An 18,928-nucleotide genomic window follows, 5' to 3' on the forward strand; every position below is an offset into this window, starting at 1 on the left:
GCAGAGGGCAGGATTCTTTATTCAGGAACACGAGCTGTGGGGTGTCCTGGCCACAGTAGTGTCTAGGGAAAGAAAAAAAAAAGCTTCTTCGATAGACACGATTTTAGGACAAGAGCCACGTTCTCGACTGCACCCTCCTTTCTCAGAATGTCTGCGAGCGGAACCCTGTCCGGGCTGCCCGGAGCCTGGACCAGGCATGCAGGTCCCTCGAGGGGACCTTCCAGAAGGGAAGAAAGCCCCAGAGGCCACAGTGTGGAATGCACTCAGCCCGCCACTCAGTGCTCCGCAGCGCCAGCAGCGAGGAGCCCCAGGCGGAGGGCCACCATCCACCTGAGACGGATTCTCCCGGCGGCGGTCTGGATCCTGATTCCCCAGCACAGGCAGACCAGGCTCCAAAAGCCACCACTTTCCTCAAGGCCTCCAGGGCAGGGAAGGTTCTAGTGAAAATAGCTTATTCCCGAGAAGAAAGGGGCAGGTCTGAGGAAGCGGCCCTTTCTTCCCTCCCCTGCCTCATCTGTTCTGGGGACAGAAGGGACGGGTGTGTCCAGGCTGGTGGCAAAGGCTGCATTTCCGGGGTTTCTTGGGCATGGACCCTGAGTCTGTGGAACCGGCCCGGGCTCTTTTGCTTCTGGCCTCTGGCCCCTGGGTTCCTCCTCTGCTTCCCGGCCAGCTCAGGGCTCTGAAAGTCCCTGTGGGAAGAGTCAGGGGAAGGCTGAGTTCAAAACAGACACACCGAGGAGGCAGAGTGTCCCCCCAGCCTTTGTGTGGCCGCGACCACCCACAGGCCAGGCTGCCTTCCCTCCTGTCACCTTCGGGGGTCCCGATGCCACTCCCTAAAGAACCCGGAGCCTTTGGGCCACAATCACTACCCTGGTAAGAAGGGTAGTGCCGTCACTTCATGCACCTCTTTTCCACCCACTTGGCAACACCCCGTGACCAACAGACTGCTTTCCACCTTCCGTGCAAGATCACTGAGCTCTGGATCCTTCCAGGCCTCAAACAGGCCTCTTAATTCTGACTGCCCTGTCACCCAGGACAACTGATCAGCTGGCCTGGAGGTCAGACAATGCTTCCTTCCAATGGGGGGACAATGCGCCTGAAGGGAGTGCAAGGCTAAACCACATCTCACACACTTTGAATGTGAGCCTGTCGTGGCAGTGACGCTGTCTCTGTCCCCTTGCCGGCACCGGTAGCCAGCCCTGCGCCTTACCAAGCCTTCTGGGTTCTTCCTGTATGTTCAGAGCTAGCGGCTTGTATGTCAGAATCATAGTCTGAGACTGTCTAATGACTTTAAAAAGACAAGAACCCTGAAAAAGGCAAGCAAGTGCTCATCCTACTGAGCAAACTGGGAGGCCGTGAGGTCAAGCCCTCTGTTCAAGGATCCACAGCCATGCTTTGTGCCCGGGTCTGCCACAAAGCTCCCACCAGGCCTCTCAGCTGCTCTGGCACATGAACTAAGCGTCTGCCGTGCACTGGAGCGGGCAGGAACTGTTTCCAAGGGCCTCTGGGTGCATTATCCACCTTGCTCCAATGTCTGGGGGCAATTCTCACCATATCTGGTTTGGGGGCACCAGGCCCAGGCTGTGGAACCCCGAGCAGGTTCCCAGACATTCCCAGGGCCAGGCTCCACATCTGAAGGAGTGCGGCCGATGACGAGGACCTCCTGAGCCTACGGAGGCTAGAGGAGACCAGGGCTTGTGGGGTCAGGCCGACCTCAGGCCGCGTGGCTATGAGACCCCGAGCACAGGCAGCTCGTTTCCCTGGGCCTCAGCGGCCTCATGGTGCTGAGCTGATGGTGGTGAAGACACACAGCGGGTGTCCTTGGCACACCACCGGGCACCCCGCAGGCTGCTCCAGGGGCTGCCCCAGCCTTTCCTTTGGAACCTCCAGCCCCACCCCTGCCTCCCTCCCTCCCCCGCCTCTGGGCTCTGCCTGGTCCAGGGACCAAGCCCCTGCCTCACCTGGAGCCATGTTCTCGTCCACCCACTGAAAGAAGCCGCACTGCTGCTCCCTGGGCTTGGCGCACGTGTGGAACTGGCGGCCCTTGTTGGGGCCGTCCTTCTGCACAGTCCGGGTGACGGCAGGCTGGCTGCATAGGCAGGACATGCTCCCCCCGCCGCCGCCACCACCACTGTCATCCCCGGGTCGGCCAGACCTGCCCCGGCGGTCCCCTGTGGCAGGCGGGCGGCCCATTGAGCCACCAGGGGGTCTTGAGGCGGAGGAGGGAGGCCCCCCAGCTTCTGGGGGGCTGCTGTTGGCCCATAGGAAGAAGCTGCAGCCGCCACCATTGCACTTGTAGAACTGGCGGCCCTGGTTGGGGCCCTCCTTTCGCACTGTGAGCAGGACGGCCTCCTGGCCGCAGTTGCAGGTCACCGAGTTGCTGCCCCCCGCGGCGGTAGCAGGTGGTGGTGGCATCCAGGGGGTGCTGTCCATTCTGTTTAGGGACTGGCTAGCCTGCAGGTAGTTCGAGGGCTGGCTGGCTGACTGGGAAGCTCTGGGAGGGCCCCGTGAGAACCTCAGGTCCAAGATCTCCCGCAGCGTCTCGTCGCATCCGCCAATGCAGCCGACAAACTCCAGGGGCATGGTTGGGGGAAGGCTGCCGCGTTTGAACTTCAGCTTCAACCTAGCGGGGTCGGAAGATGAGAGAAAGTCTTACTACCAGCCGCAAGCGTCTTCTCCTTGTCCACAGAGGGCTGCACCCACCAGGCACCTGCCAGCCATGAGCCCCTCCAGGTGTCGAGAGCGCGCAGTGGAGACAGAGGAAACAGTAGAAACAGAAGAAATTAATCAGGAGACCCTGATTAATCTCCAGAACAGACAGCTCAGGGTGCCGGGGGGCTCAGTTGGTTAAGCATCTGCCTTCGGCTCAGGTCAGGATCCCAGGACCCTAGGACTGAGCCCCACGTCGGGCTCCCTGCTCAATGGGGAGCCTGCTTCTCCCTCTCTCTGCCTCTCCCCTCTGCTCATGCACATGTAGGCACAAACACTATGTCTCTCAAATAAATAAAATCTTAAAAAACAAAACAAAGGGGCGCCTGGGTGGCTTAGTGGTTTGGGCTGCTGCCTTTGGCTCGGGTCATGATCTCAGGGTCCTGGGATCGAGCCCCGCATCGGGCTCCCTGCTCCGCAGGAAGCCTGCTTCCCTCTCTCTCTCTCTCTGCCTGCCTCTCTGCCTACTTGTGATCTCCGTCTTTCAAATAAATAAATAAAATCTTAAAACAAAACAAAACAAAACAAAACAAAAACACAGAATCCTTGGAAAGGTTCACTTCCTATAACCAGCGGTTCTTGGGCACGTGGACCTTCCTGGTGAGGTCAGAACTATTTTGTAACAAGGCTAAGAAGTTATATCTGTTGTGCTCTCGTCCTCCCATGTTGTATGCATGAGTTTGCAGGAGGCTACAGCCCATGAACCAGCCCAGCAGACTGACTGGGAGCAGACACGAGAGCCAACAGTCTCCAACGAGCCAGATGTTAGACTCAGAAAGATGGAATACGTTTCCTTTCTGTTTTCTGCTTTGCAAGTAGGCATTTTCTTATCTTTCTGCTTTAAAATAGGTAGAAATAACATATTATATATGTTAGTATGCATATTATAAAATTTACAAGTACATTTTTATTTAACAATTGTTAGATTTTATTTATTTATTTGATAGAGCAATAGTGACAGAGGGAACACAAGCAGGGGGAGTGAGAGAGGGAGAAGCAGGCTTCCTGCTGAGCAGGGAGTCCGATGGGGGCCTCGGTCATGACCTGAGTTGAAGGCAGACACTTAACAACTGAGCCACCCAGGTACCCCAGCAATTATCTTTTTAAAATGTTTCCACTTTGGGGCACCTGGGTGGCTCAAGTCGGTTAAGCCTCTGCCTTCGGCTCAGGTCATGATCTCAGGGTCCTGGGATTGGGCCCCTCATCAGGCGCTCCGCTCAGCGGGGAGCCTGCTTCCCTCTCTCTCTGCCTGCCTCTCTGCCTACTTGTGATCTCTCTCTGTCAAATAAATAAATAAAATCTTTAAAAAAAGCCCACAAAAAACACGTGTCCACCTTAATGCAGAATACGGTAGTACTGATAAACTTAACCCACAATGAATGATCTCTGGGTTCCTTCTGTAATGATTTTTAAGAGTGTACGGATCCGGGGCACCTGGGTGGCTCAGTGGGTTAAAGCCTCTGCCTTTGGCTCGGGTCATGATCCCAGGGGCCTGGGATTGAGCCCCACATCAGGCTCTCTGCTCAGCAGGGAGCCTGCTTCCTCCTCTCTCTGCCTACTTGTGATCTCTGTCTATCAAATAAACAAATAAAATCTTTAAAAAAAAAAAAAAAAAGAGTGTACGGATCCTATGACCGAAAGGTTTGAGAACCAGTTGTACAGAGGGCTCTGGGCTCTTGCGAGGAGCTTGGAAACGCTATCCGACAGCAGGATATTCACTTCCCGAGAGTCTACTGGGCAGCAATCTAGCTGGAAAGGTCAGGGAAAGGGCGTCCTCATGGTTCTTCAGATTCGTGGAGGGCGCCTCCTGAGCTGCCCAGGAACCTGTCCCCAGGCTCAGCTTCCACACTGCAAAGGCAGGGATGGGACCCAAACCGATTCGAGACCACCAACGCAGCTGCTGCTGGGCATGGCGAGCACCCCGCAGGCTCAGCTCACCTGTAAACCGGCCAGCTCACCTGGGCCCAGCTCACCTGTAAACCGGGTGCGGCTGACACACTGGACACACGCTCGCGTCCCTGCTGGCCTCCAGCACAGAGTCAGGGAACCACACGGCTGACCGGCATTCTGGGAAGCCCGTGCAGCTGAGGTAGAACCTGGGGAGGGAGCACAGGGAGCGGGGTTGGGCTGGAGCCACCAGACTGCAGGAAACACACATTCCTGGGGCACTGCCCGTCTGGCAAGGAAGCTTTTCACTGGCCGATTAAAGGACACATTAGCTTTTTTGGAGGATATATGAATGGATATATGCAGTCACTGGTACTGAATGACTGAGCAAAACTGGCCTGCATTTATTTTTCATCTCCCTAAGAAAAAGAAACCGCCATTGCTGACTCTGTTTTCTACGTAGAAACCAGCAACCTACAGACCAACTAACTCCTGGGCCATGGCAAGGTCCAGTCCCAAGGGCTCCGTTCAGGCTCCGGGCTGTGTGCTCTCACATGCTCCCTGACTGCCCCACACGACAGAACTTAGGTCACAGCAAGGCAAACAGGCGGGGGGTGGTCTGGAAACCTGCCCAAGGAGGCAGGTGTGTTGGGTGGGGTCGCTGGGAACAGCACCCTGATGACGGGGTCTTCCCTCCTGACACCTGAACCACATTGTTCTTGGCCAATGGTTTATGGCTTCCAGTCATGAACTTTAGAGCCAGAGAAGCCAATGGGAACACCATTTACGACATCCTCTGAGTGTGCCTGGGCATGACTGGACCAGGGAAAACCAACCCACTGAACCTCAAACCCCAATTACTCAAACAGCAAATCTACAAAGTCAGAAATGGAAACTGCCAGATAACCCCCGGAGTGGGAAATCCCCCAGGACAATCTCCAGACCTCCCCGGGTGACCAAGCACTTGGAGCACATACGGGTTAACCCCACAGCCCATGGGTAAGTACTTACACGGGGCTACCGTGCACTGGGCTAAGCCCGCCCCGGCACTGGCTTCTGTGCTTGTGGGCAGCCCAAGCCCCAGGTCAGGCCTACTAAACTCTGGCTTCTGAGAGCCAGGCTGGCCACCTCTGCCCCCGAGCCAGTGATGTGTCGGCAGTCAGGGAACCCAAGGGAGTCAGAGAAATGAAGGGGTGGGAGGACCTGGGATCAAATTCTGCCTTTCTTGACCGGGACACATTTCACTGAATCTTCACCCTTCCCCCGGTAGATATCACTGCCCTAGGCTTATAGCAAAGAAAATAGGGGCACAGTAGCTAAAATCTGCTCTGGGACACAAAACCTGGGTGTGTGGTAGAAGTACACAGGGTAGGTGATGTCCTATCCACAACGGATGCGGCAGTGCCATCATCCCACACCTCCTCTGAATCCCAGAGTGCCTGACGCCTCCAAGGCCAGGTCCCCGTCAGCTACCCTTCTCTCCAATACCTAGTCCAGCAGCCACGGCAAGCCCACCCTTAAATATTGACACAAATGACAGTGTCCAGCCAACCCAACAAGTGCTGGGCAAGCAGACGTACAGTGCAAGTTGGGCACTGACCCGCCATTCTTCTTGGTCTTGAGGACCATGTCCTTGTTGCACTGTGGACACTTCTTGATGGGCTCCGGCATGCTTGGGTAGATGGCTTCCTCCTGGGCCACCTCGGCCCCTTCCCCAAAGTACTGGGCTAACGCTTCATCCAATCTGAAGAAAGAGCAAAACACTCACAATATTCTTTGTGGGTTTTTTTTCTTTCCAATTTTATTTATTGGGATGCCTGGGTGGCTCAGTCAGTTAAATATCTGCCTTCAGCTGAGGTCATGATCTTGGGGTCATGGGATCGAGCCCTGCGTCAGGCTCCCAGCTCAGGAAGGAGTCTGCTTCTCCCTCTTCCTCTGCCTGCCACTTCTGCTGCTTGTGTTCTCTCTCTCTCTCTCTGACAAATAAAATCTTTTTTTAAAAAATAAAGATATTATTTATTTGAGAAACAGATAGCATGCATACACGAGCAGGGGCAGAGGGAGAGGAAGAGGGAGAAGCAGACTCCCCACTGAGCAGGGAGCCCGACGTGGGGCTCTATCCCAGAACCCTGGGATCATGACCCAAGATGAAGGCAGATGCGTTAACCATCTGAGCCACCCAGCTGCCCCTACAATATTCTTATGTGCACATAAGCTGAGTGTGACCAGAGACAGCAGCTGGCTGTTCACCACAGGCCTGATGCAGAGAACAGAGGCAGAAACGGCTGGGTCAGCCAAGCAGCCCTGGCTCCTCTCTGGCCCCCGGCAGCTCCCAGGAGGGACCCAGCTATGTGCAGGTACTTCCGCTTCATCACACCCCACATCAAACAAAACTGTACAGAGTCCCTGCACACGCTCCTGAAGTGTCTGTCTGTCTGGGTTTACATTTAAACGAGCTCATCTGTTTGTTTGTTTTTTAAAGATTTTATTTTGGGGGCGCCTGGGTAGCTCAGTCTGTTGGGCGCCCAACTCTTGATTTCGGCTCAAGTGCTGATCTCTGGGCTCACGCTCTGTGTTGGGACTCTACCCACAGTGTGGAGTCTGCTCGAAATCCTGTCTCTCCCTCTGTCCCTCCCCGCCTTGCACGCGTGCTCGTGTGCACTCTCTCTCAGGCTCTAAAAACAAACAAATAAATAAAATCTTAAAAGATTTTAAGTAATCTCTACCCCCAACCTAGGGCTGACCTCAATCCCCACATCAAGAGTCACGCGCTTTACCGATGCAGCCAGCCAGGCGCCCCTGCTTGTCCATTTCTTTCCCGAGGTGGCACAAGCAGAAAAGGTGTGTTTTCCTGATGGCATGCACACATACTGCCTGCTACACGGCCACCTCCACACACTCCACTGGACACAGTGTCGTACAGCAGCCCTGAGTTTACAGACTTGGGACTGTGTGCCTGTTAACTCAAGACAGAACTAAAATTCAGAGGATGGCATCTCTAGAGCCAGCTGCCTGGGATAACCAGCCCAGACTTTTCTGCTCACCATTTCTAAGCTGCCACGGCTTTCTAGGAAGGAAGAGGACTCAGGAGGAAAAGCGGAAGGGGGAGGAGCTGCATGTGGACTGCCCTGCAGAAGGTGAACTGGGCTGGGGGACAGTCAAGCACCCGCGGGCCCACCACCTGCTTTCTGCTGAATCGGTCCCACCCGCTCCCCCCCTGCTCAGGGAAAGGTCAAGGCCCAGGAGGCAGAGCTGAAAGACCTTGCGTGCAGGCAAGCGGGGTCTGGACTCACTTCTTAGCTTTGGCCACCGCTTCAATGAAAACCTGCTTGTATTTCTGGACTTGCTGCCTTAGAACCACCCACTTGTCCTTCTTCCCTTCACAGATCAGCTTCAGGTCAGCTTCCAGCTCGGCCCGGAGGTCAGGCTTGGACATCTCATAGCCCATGGAGTCATAACCTGCAGGGAGAAAAGCAGTGTTCCGTGGGGCCCCACGCAGCACTCCTCGGGGGCTCCAGCCGCACAGCTCCGCGACCACCCACCTTGAGCTCCTGCTCACCTTCCACGAGCCCCATGCCCAGATGCCCCGGGAGAAACCGCTTGTCCGCAGTGAGCCCAACGTACATCCGGGCCTTGATTGTCTCGATGTGCTCCGCGTGAGTGGCATCAGTCCCTGAAAGCCACTTACGGTTACTCAGGGCCATGCAAACTTTGCCCCTGCTGTCCCATGGGTACCTTCCTCTGCCTGGACTCCTCCACTGCATTGGGCCCACGCAGCAACCGCATCTCCCCTCAGGCCCGCTCACTCACTAGAGCTGTCCACGCCAGCAACGAGCCTCCTCTACGTCTTTCTCCTCTGCTCCGCATGGCAGACCCACGGCTGGAGCCCACATCACGTCCTCTGCATCAGGATAGCGTGCTCGGCCTCCACCTTTCTGGTTCTATCCTCCACCCAACCCCTTTCTTACACTGTGGCTGTAGGGATCTCTGAAAACAAGTTCTGTCATCGAGGAGATATAAAATCAAAACCACGAAGAAATGCCACTTCACACCCACTGGGCATGAAGCATCAGCAAACAGCACAGAGAACAAATGTTGGCAAGAATGCATGGAAACCTCAACCTTCGTGCGTGGCTGGAAGAGCGTAAAACGGGGCAGCCCCTGTGCAGATCGGTCCAGAGGCTCCTCAAAACATAAACCCAGAGTGACCACCGGACCCAGAAGGTCTATCCACGTAAGGGAACTGCAAACCCATCCACACACAAACCTGCACACAAGCGTGTACAACTGCCCCAAACCGGAAATGACCCCAATGTCAATCCACCGATGAACGGAGAAACCAACTGTGGTCTTAGCACACAAGGTAACAGTACAGGGAACGGAATGGAAGCAAGTACTGATTCACACTACCGTGAGCATGTCCCTTGAGAATACATGGTTGAAGAGGCCAGCTACAGAAGACCACATGCCTTATCACTCTAAGTACACAAACTGTGTAGAACAGGCAAATCTACAGAGGCCGAAAGATCAGTGGTTGTCCAGGGCTGGAGGGATGGGAGGGAAGGGGGAATGGGGTGAGACTTCTAAGGGATACGGCGTTTCTTTCTGAGGGGATAAAAACATTCTAAAATTAATTAAGGTGATAGCTGCATGGTTTTGTGACTGTACTGAGCACCGACTGTATATCTTAGATCAGTGAATCGTACAGTACATGTATTATGTCTCAACAACGCCGTTAACATTTTTAAGAAATGTAGCTCTCTTTGCTCCTTTCCTCAGAAATCTTAAATGGCTCTCTGCGAGCCACAGGCCAGCACCCAAGCCCCTCAGGTCAGTGTGCCAGGCCCTGCAGTTGGGCTGCAATCATCTTTCCAGCCTCGCCTTCTGGGACCACCCCATCTGCCCCCGGCCACAGGGACACATGCTCCCAGTCCCTCTGTGCTCCCTCGGACTCTGCCTGTGCTGGGCCAGCTCAGTCCCCAGGAATTCTTACTGTGAGGTTTCAAGGTCCCTGCCCCATCCCTGCAGAGCCCAGCAGGCTGTGTTTGTATTGCTTTCATCGGTTTCTCCTGTGAGATGAGCTCTTAATGGGAACAGGATGCCTAGGCCCTATACCTCACTATGTCCCAGGGCCTAGACCAAGGTTTTAATGAGTACATCCAGATGGGCACACAAACTCTAATTTGACTTAAACAGACAGGCTCTCTGGACAGTGCAACAACAGCCACCGGATTCCAGAAGGGGCCCTTCTTGCCCGGAATGACAAAAGCCACTAATGGGTCGTGAGGGGGCCATGCCCCGGGGAACAGCTTGCTTCCGGGACACGCCCAGGGAGCCCCACTTCCCCTTCCCAGCACTTCCCTCTCCATCATGCTGCTGCCTCTCTGAACTAGGTTTGGCAGAGACTCTCCTCAGCGTCACAATAAAAATGGACAAGGGGCAGCAGATCAGTTACAAGGGACCTGCCTGTAAACTGGGGGCCAGGGGACCTATTGTGGAAAAACAATTCTGGCCCAATTTCTTGTTTAACCTCATTTCAATTTCTAAACAATTAGGGGAAACGCTTTAACAAAAACTCAGAACACAGCCACTTGTGGCTAGCTGCAGGGTGGCTGACCCAGACGCCACAGGGGCCTGACAGGGAACGAGCAGTGAGAGAAGCCAAGTGAGAAGAGACAGGTGTCACCCCAATTCAACCGACTGCTTCTACCTGGGAGGGAAGGCTTGGGCTGCCAGACCTCCCAACACTTCCCAAGACAAAAACACAGACGTTTATGTGGAATCCCTCAAGTTTTAGATATTGGTACCTTATGCAAAATAAAAACAAACCCTTGCATGGGCCCAAAATCCTGAGTCCACGGACAGGACATGGCCAGGGTGCTCCCAGTCCAGACCTCCGAGTTCTGGGACACATCCACATCCCTATCCAGCTGGCGTGGAGCAAAGGTTAAGAGCATAAGTGTGGACTTATTCAGTCCAAGATTTTAATAACTTGTACAGTGGGGCGCCTGGTTAGCTCAGTGGGTGGAGCGTCTGACTCCTGATTTTGGCTCAGGTCACGATCTCTGGGTCACAGGACAGAGCCCTGCACTGGGCTCCATACTGAGTGAAGTCTGCTTGGGATTCTCTCCCTCAGCCCCCTGCCTAAATAAATGAGCCTCCCTTCAGCTGTAGAGGGGGTGAAGAAGAGGACACCTATGGCACAGCTGCTGCAAAGGCCAGAAGTACAAGAGCCACTGGTCACCACGGCAACAGGCTACTGACCAATGCCGTGCTTCTCCATGAGGGCGATGAGGTCGGCTTCGGTGAGCAGCTGGGGTGGGCTGGTCTCCCCGTCCACCATCTCCACAGTGCTGGGCTGGAAGCGGGCGCCTCTCTCGTAGACAGGGAGGGTCTACAGGGAGCAGCAGAAGCGTCAGTCCAATCACTCCTCGTGGCACTGAGGCAAAAGACAACTGCCATTTCAAAGAGCATGGCCCTGCTCCAGTGGACCGCACCAGGGCTGGGAACACGACTGCCTTCCCCTCTCTCTGAAGACCCACGGGGGACGTGAACTCTGACCTCTGACCGGGCCTGCGCTTTATTACCTTGTCACTCCAGTGGTCATACGGGTACACGTCCAGATAGTTGCGGGCCAAAATCACGAGGCCATGAGCCACGAAGCGTTCCTGTGCGATGTCGATCTCCACAGTGGTCTCCTGGCCCTGAGCATCGTGGGAGCAGCAGGCCAGGAAATGGCGCACTATGAACTCATACAGTCGCTGCTCGTCTCCCTAGAAAGACAAGAGAAGAGTCTGCAACTTGCTCCAGAAGGACTGCAGCCTCACTGGTAATCTGGCCTGGTTTACACCACCTTCTTGCCTCGAGCTCTGCACAGAAGAGGGCACAGGGCTCCTATGTAGGTCCTGCACCCATGCAGAGTGCCAGGCTAATCTGTTTATGTAAACCCATTTTTTTTTTAAAGATTTTACTTATTTATTTGACAGAGAGATCACTGGCAGAGAGGCAGGCAGAGAGAGAGGAAGGGAAGCAGGCTGGGAAGAGAGCCCAATGCAGGGCTCGATCCCACGACCCTGAGATCATGACCTGAGCCGAAGGCAGAGGCTTTAACCCACTGAGCCACCCAGGCACCCCATTTTTTTTTTTAAAACTGAGCTCAAGGAGAAAACGAGGAAAAAGCAAAACAGCTAACAAGAGACCCCTTGTATATTAGATGCAGGAAAGTTGTAGGTGGCAGCCCTGGCTCCCAGCGTTTGTGGTGATTTTCTACCAAGTAAGTAATCAAGGGCCTAGTGAGGCTCGATCAGTCACACAAACATTAACTGTCATCATGTCTCAGAATGCTGGAAGCAATTTATTCTTAAAGAACCGATTTGGCAAAATAAATTATGGTACATCTATGCAATTGTTAAGTGTTGTACTTGAAAATATTTCAGCATACGGGCAACGGCAAATGCCTCTTCCTTATAATCTTTTGAATTTCCTAATATATGATAAAATGAACATATCATCACATTTAAAGCCAGAGAAGGACCGTGTGTATTAATAAAAGAAGGAAACAAAGACCAGACAGGACTTAGCTTTGCGCTAAGCCTGCAAATCGGCCCAACCAGCTCGGCCTCATGGAGCGCATCCCCCCGGCCAAGGGCCAGAGCAGGTGAGACGCCTGAGGTCTCTCAGGGCTGCCTCAAAGCCCTGCCACTACTGGCCCGTGACAGGAGGCCACCTGTGTTAGGATGGCAGTGGAACCCGGTCCCGTCTGGGGAGGCTGGGCGGTGGGGGATGCATCTAGTTAACGAGGGGCCGAGAAGACCAAGCAGTTCTGTGGGGGCCCCGTGGGAGCTGTGCAAGGACACGGGGAAGGGGAACCGCCCAGCCCGCTGTGGAGGGTTTGACAGAGCAGGAAGTGCGGCTGGACAGAGTAGAGGCCACCCCGGGACGGGCATGGGAGTGTTCAGGGAGGCCAAGCGGGACGGTGAAGCAGAATTTTGACACTGACGTCTCTTTGCTAAAACAGGAGAGCTGTTTCAAAATAACTTAGTTCCTAAAGTAAGAGCCCGCAAAGTACATTCAAGTGCTACTGGCCCTTTGTTTCCCCTTCCCCTTGCTGGGTTCCAGGAGGCAGGAGTTAGGGAAACCTACCTGCAGGCTGCCGGTGTATTTGGTGGGGTGGATGGGAGGGTGAGCTTGATCAGACTTGTTCCCATTGCGTGGAGTGGGGCCACCCCGTTCCAGAATGCTCTGGGCAAAGGCGCCCCAGCGTGGGTCTGGGATCTGCTGCTCTACCAGCACAGTCAGGTTCAAGTCTTTGGGGAAAATGTTTGTTTCAGTGCGAGGATAGCTGATGTACCTAGAGCAAAGGCAAACAAATAGAAGAAATTGCTACAGTTGCTCTGGAAACAACTGAATTAAACTGGAAACCCCCAGAGACACCTGCCGTGCCCCACCTGCCCTAGCGGGCTCACCTGAAGGCAACCTAGCTTCCCTTTGCTGAGGGAAGTTCTTACATGGGGCCCCCAGTGGAGTGAGCAACGGCAGGGTTGCTTGCTGAAGATACTCCAAGAAGCCAAAGAATAGTGAGAGGGACGGCACGGGACGGGACACACTCCTACTCGGCTCACCAGCGGCTGTGTGGCTGGGGACATGGTTCCAGCCCAGCATCGTTGCTCTGCCAGAGACCTCCACGGCCTCAACCGTGGCAACAAAGCACGTTTCTATGACTTTGCTCTGAGCAAAGAATGAATAATGCTGGGGCGCCTGGGTGGCTCTCAGTTGGTTAAGTGTCTGCCTTCGGCTCAGGTCATGATCTCAGGGTCCTGGGATCAAGTTCCAGGTTAGGCTCCCTGCTCAGAAGGGTGTCTGCTTCTCCCTCTGCCACTCCGCATGAGCCCTCTCTCAAATAAATAAAATCACTAAATAAATAAATAAATAAATAATGCTAAAAGAAAAGACAAAAATAATGAATGCTGCCTAATAAACCATAATGTGGAACCTCCATGTAATTTGACATTTTTTTGTTGGCCACTTAAATGGCATTAATGAGATCATTTACGTTCTTGTTTCCATACAAGTGTTCGAAACCAAATGTGTATTTTACATTTAAAGCACGTCCCAATGAGCACAACTCCAATTTCAAGTGCTCAGTAGTTCCCTGTTGTGAGCAGCTGCCACACTGGTTAGTGTGGACCACACTGTCCCCGGATGGCGTACAATGGGAAACGACTCCTAAAGGTGCTATGTGCCACCGGCCAAGGCCCTGGGGCCAGCTGCTGAGAAGTCAACGGTGGGATGTGAATTTACTCTACGGGCTCGTATTTTAGGAAGTGATTTTGAAATGCCTTTTCCGTATCAGAGAACCCAGCGTCAAAATTCTTCTACTTCAGAGCTCAGGGGATGTCTAGACAGTCTGTATTTCCCCGTAAGCTCTAAAATGTTTTACTCTGGGGCCCCTGGCTGGCTCAGGGGTGGAGTGTGTGACTCTTGATCTCAGGGCTGTGAGTTTAAGCCCCATGTTGGGTGTAGAGATTCCTTAAACATAAAATCCTTTTAAGAATTAAAATAAAGTTGGGGGTATCTGGGTGGCTCAGTTAATTGTTTCTTGATTTTGGCTCAGATCATTGTCTCAGGGGTGTGTTAGGCTCCATGCTGGGTGTGGAGCCTTCTTAAGACTCTCTCTTTCTCTCCCTTTTCTCCCTCCAAAAAATAATTAAAAAAATAAATTATTTCACCTTGACAAAGATGCACTGAATTCTATTCCCAAGTGTGGAATATTTACCCTTGAGTGTAGAGCTTTTCGGCAATCCTCATGGTTTCTTTAGCATTTATTCTCAACTTTCGAGAAGCCAACTTCTCAAGTTCCTGTTAAACGTGTTACAGGCAAGTTAGGGTGTAGTGTGGAGTCAGAAGGCACGACACAGCCACACAACTAATCTACACAAATGCCTCGCCCGTCACTCCGGCTGCTGTCATACAGAGGGGGAAAAGGCTGTGCTGAGGGAAGCTTTCTCGGCCTGCCAGGCAGATCTGATGGGCAGAAAAGCAAGCATTACCCAGGAAGCTGACAGATTCCCAGACCCTGAGCACTGGGGATTCTGACAGAGGAGGATTGGGATTGAGGTGAGAAATCTATATTTTTCAGCAAGCCAGCTAATACCCAGATTCTAATACAGGTAGCCTGGGAACCACACTGTGGGACAACCACCCGGGCCCTAGTAACTTCTCCTGGATGATGAGTACCATTCGTCAAGAACTCTGGGAGGTAACTGGCAGTCCTGCCCTTGGAGACATTCCACCAGTGCTGCTGGCTATATGTCAAAGCATACTTAGCCAGTGAGGAATATTACACTTACATCTGCTATAGGAAATCAATCCATAACTTGTCGATCCAACCACACACACACACACACACACACGTCACAGATAAAGAACACCTTGCCCACCAGTCCCCGCACATTTCTTTTAGCTGCTGTTCTGTATTTTCAATCTCCAGAGTGAATTCCGACAGAAACTATACTCTGAATTTTCCTGCAAAGTGGTCACTGGGAAAGGGCACCCCCCACCCATGGTAGTTAACTCCAAGCTATGTCTTGGAGGGCTCTTCCTGGATCTCAAAATTTGAAAAACTCTTGTTGCTTTTAAGGTAGGCTCTTAATGCAGATCTTTAAAAATGATGCTTACACAGATAACACAGAAACATTAAAAAAAAAATGCTTAGGCAGAAAATAAAAACCAAGCTATTCCAATTACAACGATGTAAAACACAACCCATGTGAAAAAAAACAGAAGACACTCAGAGGGGTGATGGGTCTTCCTCTTTTTGTTTCCCAAACCCCACAGAAAGCAGCTATATTGCATTTATTAACTTAGGGGGAAAAAAGCCAACCAAACAAACCCAGCATTAGAAGACTAAGTGGGCCCTGTTTCGGGGTTTTTGTTCTTCCCAAGCACCTCCCTGCATGGCCCCAGGAAGGGCGATGCTCGCTGCCACCGGGTCCCAACCACGGGAAGTCAGAGCTCCTGCACGCCTGGCGCACTCTTCTGGAACATACCACAGTGTCCAAAGCTTGAGGCCTCCACTTGCTCTTTGCCTTAGACCTGACCTCCACCACGGTTGCCCTGGGATCCTAGAAGCCAGAAAAAGCAGAGGCCATATGAACCTGTTGGTGCACCTTCTCCGGCTTTCCTGGGCAGCCTCAGTTCACCATTCTGGACACCACTAGCAGAGGGCCCTGCTTGGGCGTGAGAGGACCTCGAGGCAGGTCAGTTTGTAGCCCACAGTATGGTGAAGACATCACCCCTTCCTGCTCAAACCAAGGCTGTGAGGGGCGACTGCACCAGCCCTCACAGCAGCTGGTGCATCTCCAAAGAACTGTTTCCTATCTACGCAAGCAGTGGAGAATTTTTTTTTTTTAATTCAGAATTAATACCAAGTTAAACTTAGGAAAAACTACATACTACAAGCTGGAGAACTCAATCTTTTTTTTTTTTTTTAAAGATTTTATTTATTTATTCGACACAGAGAGAGAGAGAGAGATCACAAGTAGGCAGAGAGGCAGGCAGAGAGAGGGGAGGAAGCAGGCTCCCCACTGAGCAGAGCGCCTGATGCGGGGATCGATCCCAGGACCCTGAGATCATGATCTGGGCTGAAGGCAGAGGCTTAACCCACTGAGCCACCCAGGTGCCCCGGAGAACTCAATCTTCAGACTGACTTCGCACTTTTTTTTTTTTTTTGGAGAGAGAGTGAGCAGGGTGTGGCAGGGCAGAGGGAGATGGAGAGAATCTTAAGCAGGCTCCACGCCCAGCGTGTACCCCAATGCAGGGCTCAACCTCTTAACCCCGAGATCCTGACCAGAGCTGAAATCAAGAGCTGGATGCTTAACCAACTAAGCCGCCCAGGAGCTCTGCCCAACTTCACACTTTTAAGAGACTATAAATGGACAAAGAACTCAGCCTAACTGATTCATCGATGAGAACATTTGTGTTTCAAAATCCGTATTTCTCTGCAAATAGGAGTTGGTCCAGGTGCTCTTTATGAGAAACTCAAAATATCCAACTGGCTAGGTTTTCCTGCACCGTATCGCAGTAAAGGAGAAAAAGGACAGCTCTCTTCTATCGAATAGATACATGCACAGTGTCACAGACATGCAGGGTGGCTGTGTGACCTCGAGGGTCAAAGGGTGGTGCGGTGCGGAGCGTGACTCCTGGGAGGCAGTGTGGTCTTCGGAACGGGCTGGAGAGCCTGATACTCTGGGATCCAGCCATGCTCTGCTCCTTACTGGCTGCAGAGTGTCTGGGCACAAGCTACTCACGTCCTCATGCATCACCTGAAAGGTGGGGACAGTACCACTGCACCCACAGGCACCATCTAGATTGAATCAAATTACATAACATATGGAGTGTCTGGCACTGTAGGAGGTGCTCACAAGTTACCATACCCCCCATCAAATAGACAATAAACCTGCCAGAGGCACACGTGACTCATCCAAGTACAGATATTTGAGCTTTCCTTGGCATCACTGCACGCAGCTGCCACGGTTAATGCTGTCAAGTATGCGCTGGCCAGACAGCAGCAGCATCACAGCACAGAAGGTGGGTCTGAGGGCTGCAGCTTGGCCGCTGACTGGCCGGTGGCCCTCTGACGTGCTGCTGCCTCCTGACCCGTGCTCCCCCCAGGCCCTCCTGTGGCTGGCCGCCTCCTGCTAATCACCAGCACCTTCACTGTGAGAGGCCTTCTATGACCACACGCCGAGAACAGTCCCGTCCCTGTTCCCGGGCTCTGTTCCTTTATCCTTTTACTTGCTAGCATCAGTTCCTGCAGGAAATTCTTGTTTGTGACTTTCTTCTCTCTAGATCTCCTCATCTGACCAGTGGAAGAGGGAGCTTGACCAGATACTGTCCAAACTCCTTCCAGCTCTAGGAGTCTCTTGTTCTAGACTGGTCTAGAGGCTTCTGAGTTATCTCTGGTGACAGCATTCTACTGCAGGGAGAGATTGAAGCTATACAGTTCTTAGTTTCTGACTTTATCTAAAAGGTCTACGGACCCTTTACTTTCACACTGTTTAGTGTTTTTATGGACTTCCAGTCTTACTGGTTCCCCAAAAATGATATCCTAAGAAGCAAGCAGAAAGCTTTGGTTCAGTGGGAAAACGGAGCAGGACCACCTCTGCTAAGAGAAGGAGCGGCTTGGGAACCTGCAGAATGGTCTTCCCAGATCATTAAAATTCCAAATATTTCTTACCTCCATGCACAGCTGGTAGAGGACAAGACAAGCCGTGTGGTTAAAGAGACGATGCCTTTTCCAGTTGAATTCTACGACTCCATCTTTATGGTCATGAGTTACTGTATTGGGGACAAACAGGAAGGCCATGACTTACAGAAGCCGCATGATAGGACAGACAGGACAAAGTACATTGCAGTAAAAGTCCAAAGGAATACAAAACATTGCTTTGGGAATATTCTGGGTCTCTAAGAAAACTAAGTGTATTCTGAACCCCGTAATGGGGTGGGAGGAGGGACAGCAAGGCTGAAAGACTCACACATTAGCACCATTTATGCTCCTGGGTCTTGCCGGGCCCTTGGGCTCCATAAACAACTCCCCAGCCTTACCTTTAATTTTGTGGAAGATTTCCGGCACAAAAGCCTGAATGGCTTTGAATCTCTCCACCACGAACCCCAGGGTCGGGAACTGGCAGCTGCCGTAACTGATTAGCTGCTCTGCCAACACCTCGGGAAAAATCCTCTGAAGCCTCAGGGTCTGGAACCTAGTGAAGGCGGCTCCTACAAAGGGAGGAAGAAGGAAGGAGAAAATGGGGGACCACAAGGGCAAAGCCAGCTGCAGGTGCTTACACAGAAACCTCATTCTCAGTTCCATAACCCGACACCCACTGGGCCACGTGGATCCCCAAAGGAGCTAGCTGGCGGCTCACCGATTCTCAGGTCCAGCTCCTGCCTCACGTCCACGGCATCGCTCACTCTCTGATCGGGCTCCGTCAGGTTTTCACAGGCCGCCCGGACGGCTCGGGGGGTGATCTCTGAGAAACGGGCTCTCAGTACCGGCAGATTGGGCTTCACTGTGGAAGTCACCAGGGTCAAAGTCAAATCACGGGGCCATCCCAGCATAAAAGGCTCATTTTTCTTAAACCACCTTGAATGGAAGGTAAACCATCTCGAGATGCTGTGAGGCAACCAATTCTCTGATTAGGTTAAATAAACAGCACGCTAGCCACCAAAGAGGAAAACTCCACCATGACTGCTAAATTTAGTGCAATCAGAAATGTTAACAGTGGTGTGAATTTTAGCAATTCAAGTGAGTTTCAGCTCTTCCCTTGGTGAG

At 52.6% G+C, this 18,928-nt stretch overlaps 1 protein-coding gene across 4 annotated transcripts in view; it reads right to left on the reverse strand.

Moving 5' to 3' along the window:
* TOP3A (DNA topoisomerase III alpha) overlaps positions 1-18,928 on the reverse strand; it is a 27,763-nt gene continuing 8,835 nt past the window's right edge. For 2 of the 4 annotated variants that reach the window (XM_082706877.1, XM_082706879.1), the window contains 14 exons: positions 18,522-18,665; positions 18,202-18,372; positions 17,834-17,934; positions 15,645-15,719; positions 14,372-14,454; positions 12,739-12,946; positions 11,184-11,369; positions 10,861-10,990; positions 8,156-8,269; positions 7,890-8,055; positions 6,197-6,340; positions 4,683-4,805; positions 1,962-2,623; positions 1-62 (listed from right to left, as the gene is read on the reverse strand). In XM_082706877.1, coding sequence (XP_082563003.1) covers positions 22-62; positions 1,962-2,623; positions 4,683-4,805; positions 6,197-6,340; positions 7,890-8,055; positions 8,156-8,269; positions 10,861-10,990; positions 11,184-11,369; positions 12,739-12,946; positions 14,372-14,454; positions 15,645-15,719; positions 17,834-17,934; positions 18,202-18,372; positions 18,522-18,665 — 2,348 coding nt within the window. In that variant the 3' untranslated portion in view covers positions 1-21. Of the gene's footprint in view, positions 690-1,961; positions 2,624-4,682; positions 4,806-6,196; positions 6,341-7,889; positions 8,056-8,155; positions 8,270-10,860; positions 10,991-11,183; positions 11,370-12,738; positions 12,947-14,371; positions 14,455-15,644; positions 15,720-17,833; positions 17,935-18,201; positions 18,373-18,521; positions 18,666-18,928 lie in introns of all 4 variants that reach the window. The other 2 variants (XM_082706876.1, XM_082706878.1) reach the window with 1 other exon arrangement.

This window comes from Mustela nivalis (genome assembly GCF_964662115.1).
Source record: "Mustela nivalis genome assembly, chromosome: 17".
NCBI classification, from domain to species: domain Eukaryota; kingdom Metazoa; phylum Chordata; class Mammalia; order Carnivora; family Mustelidae; genus Mustela; species Mustela nivalis.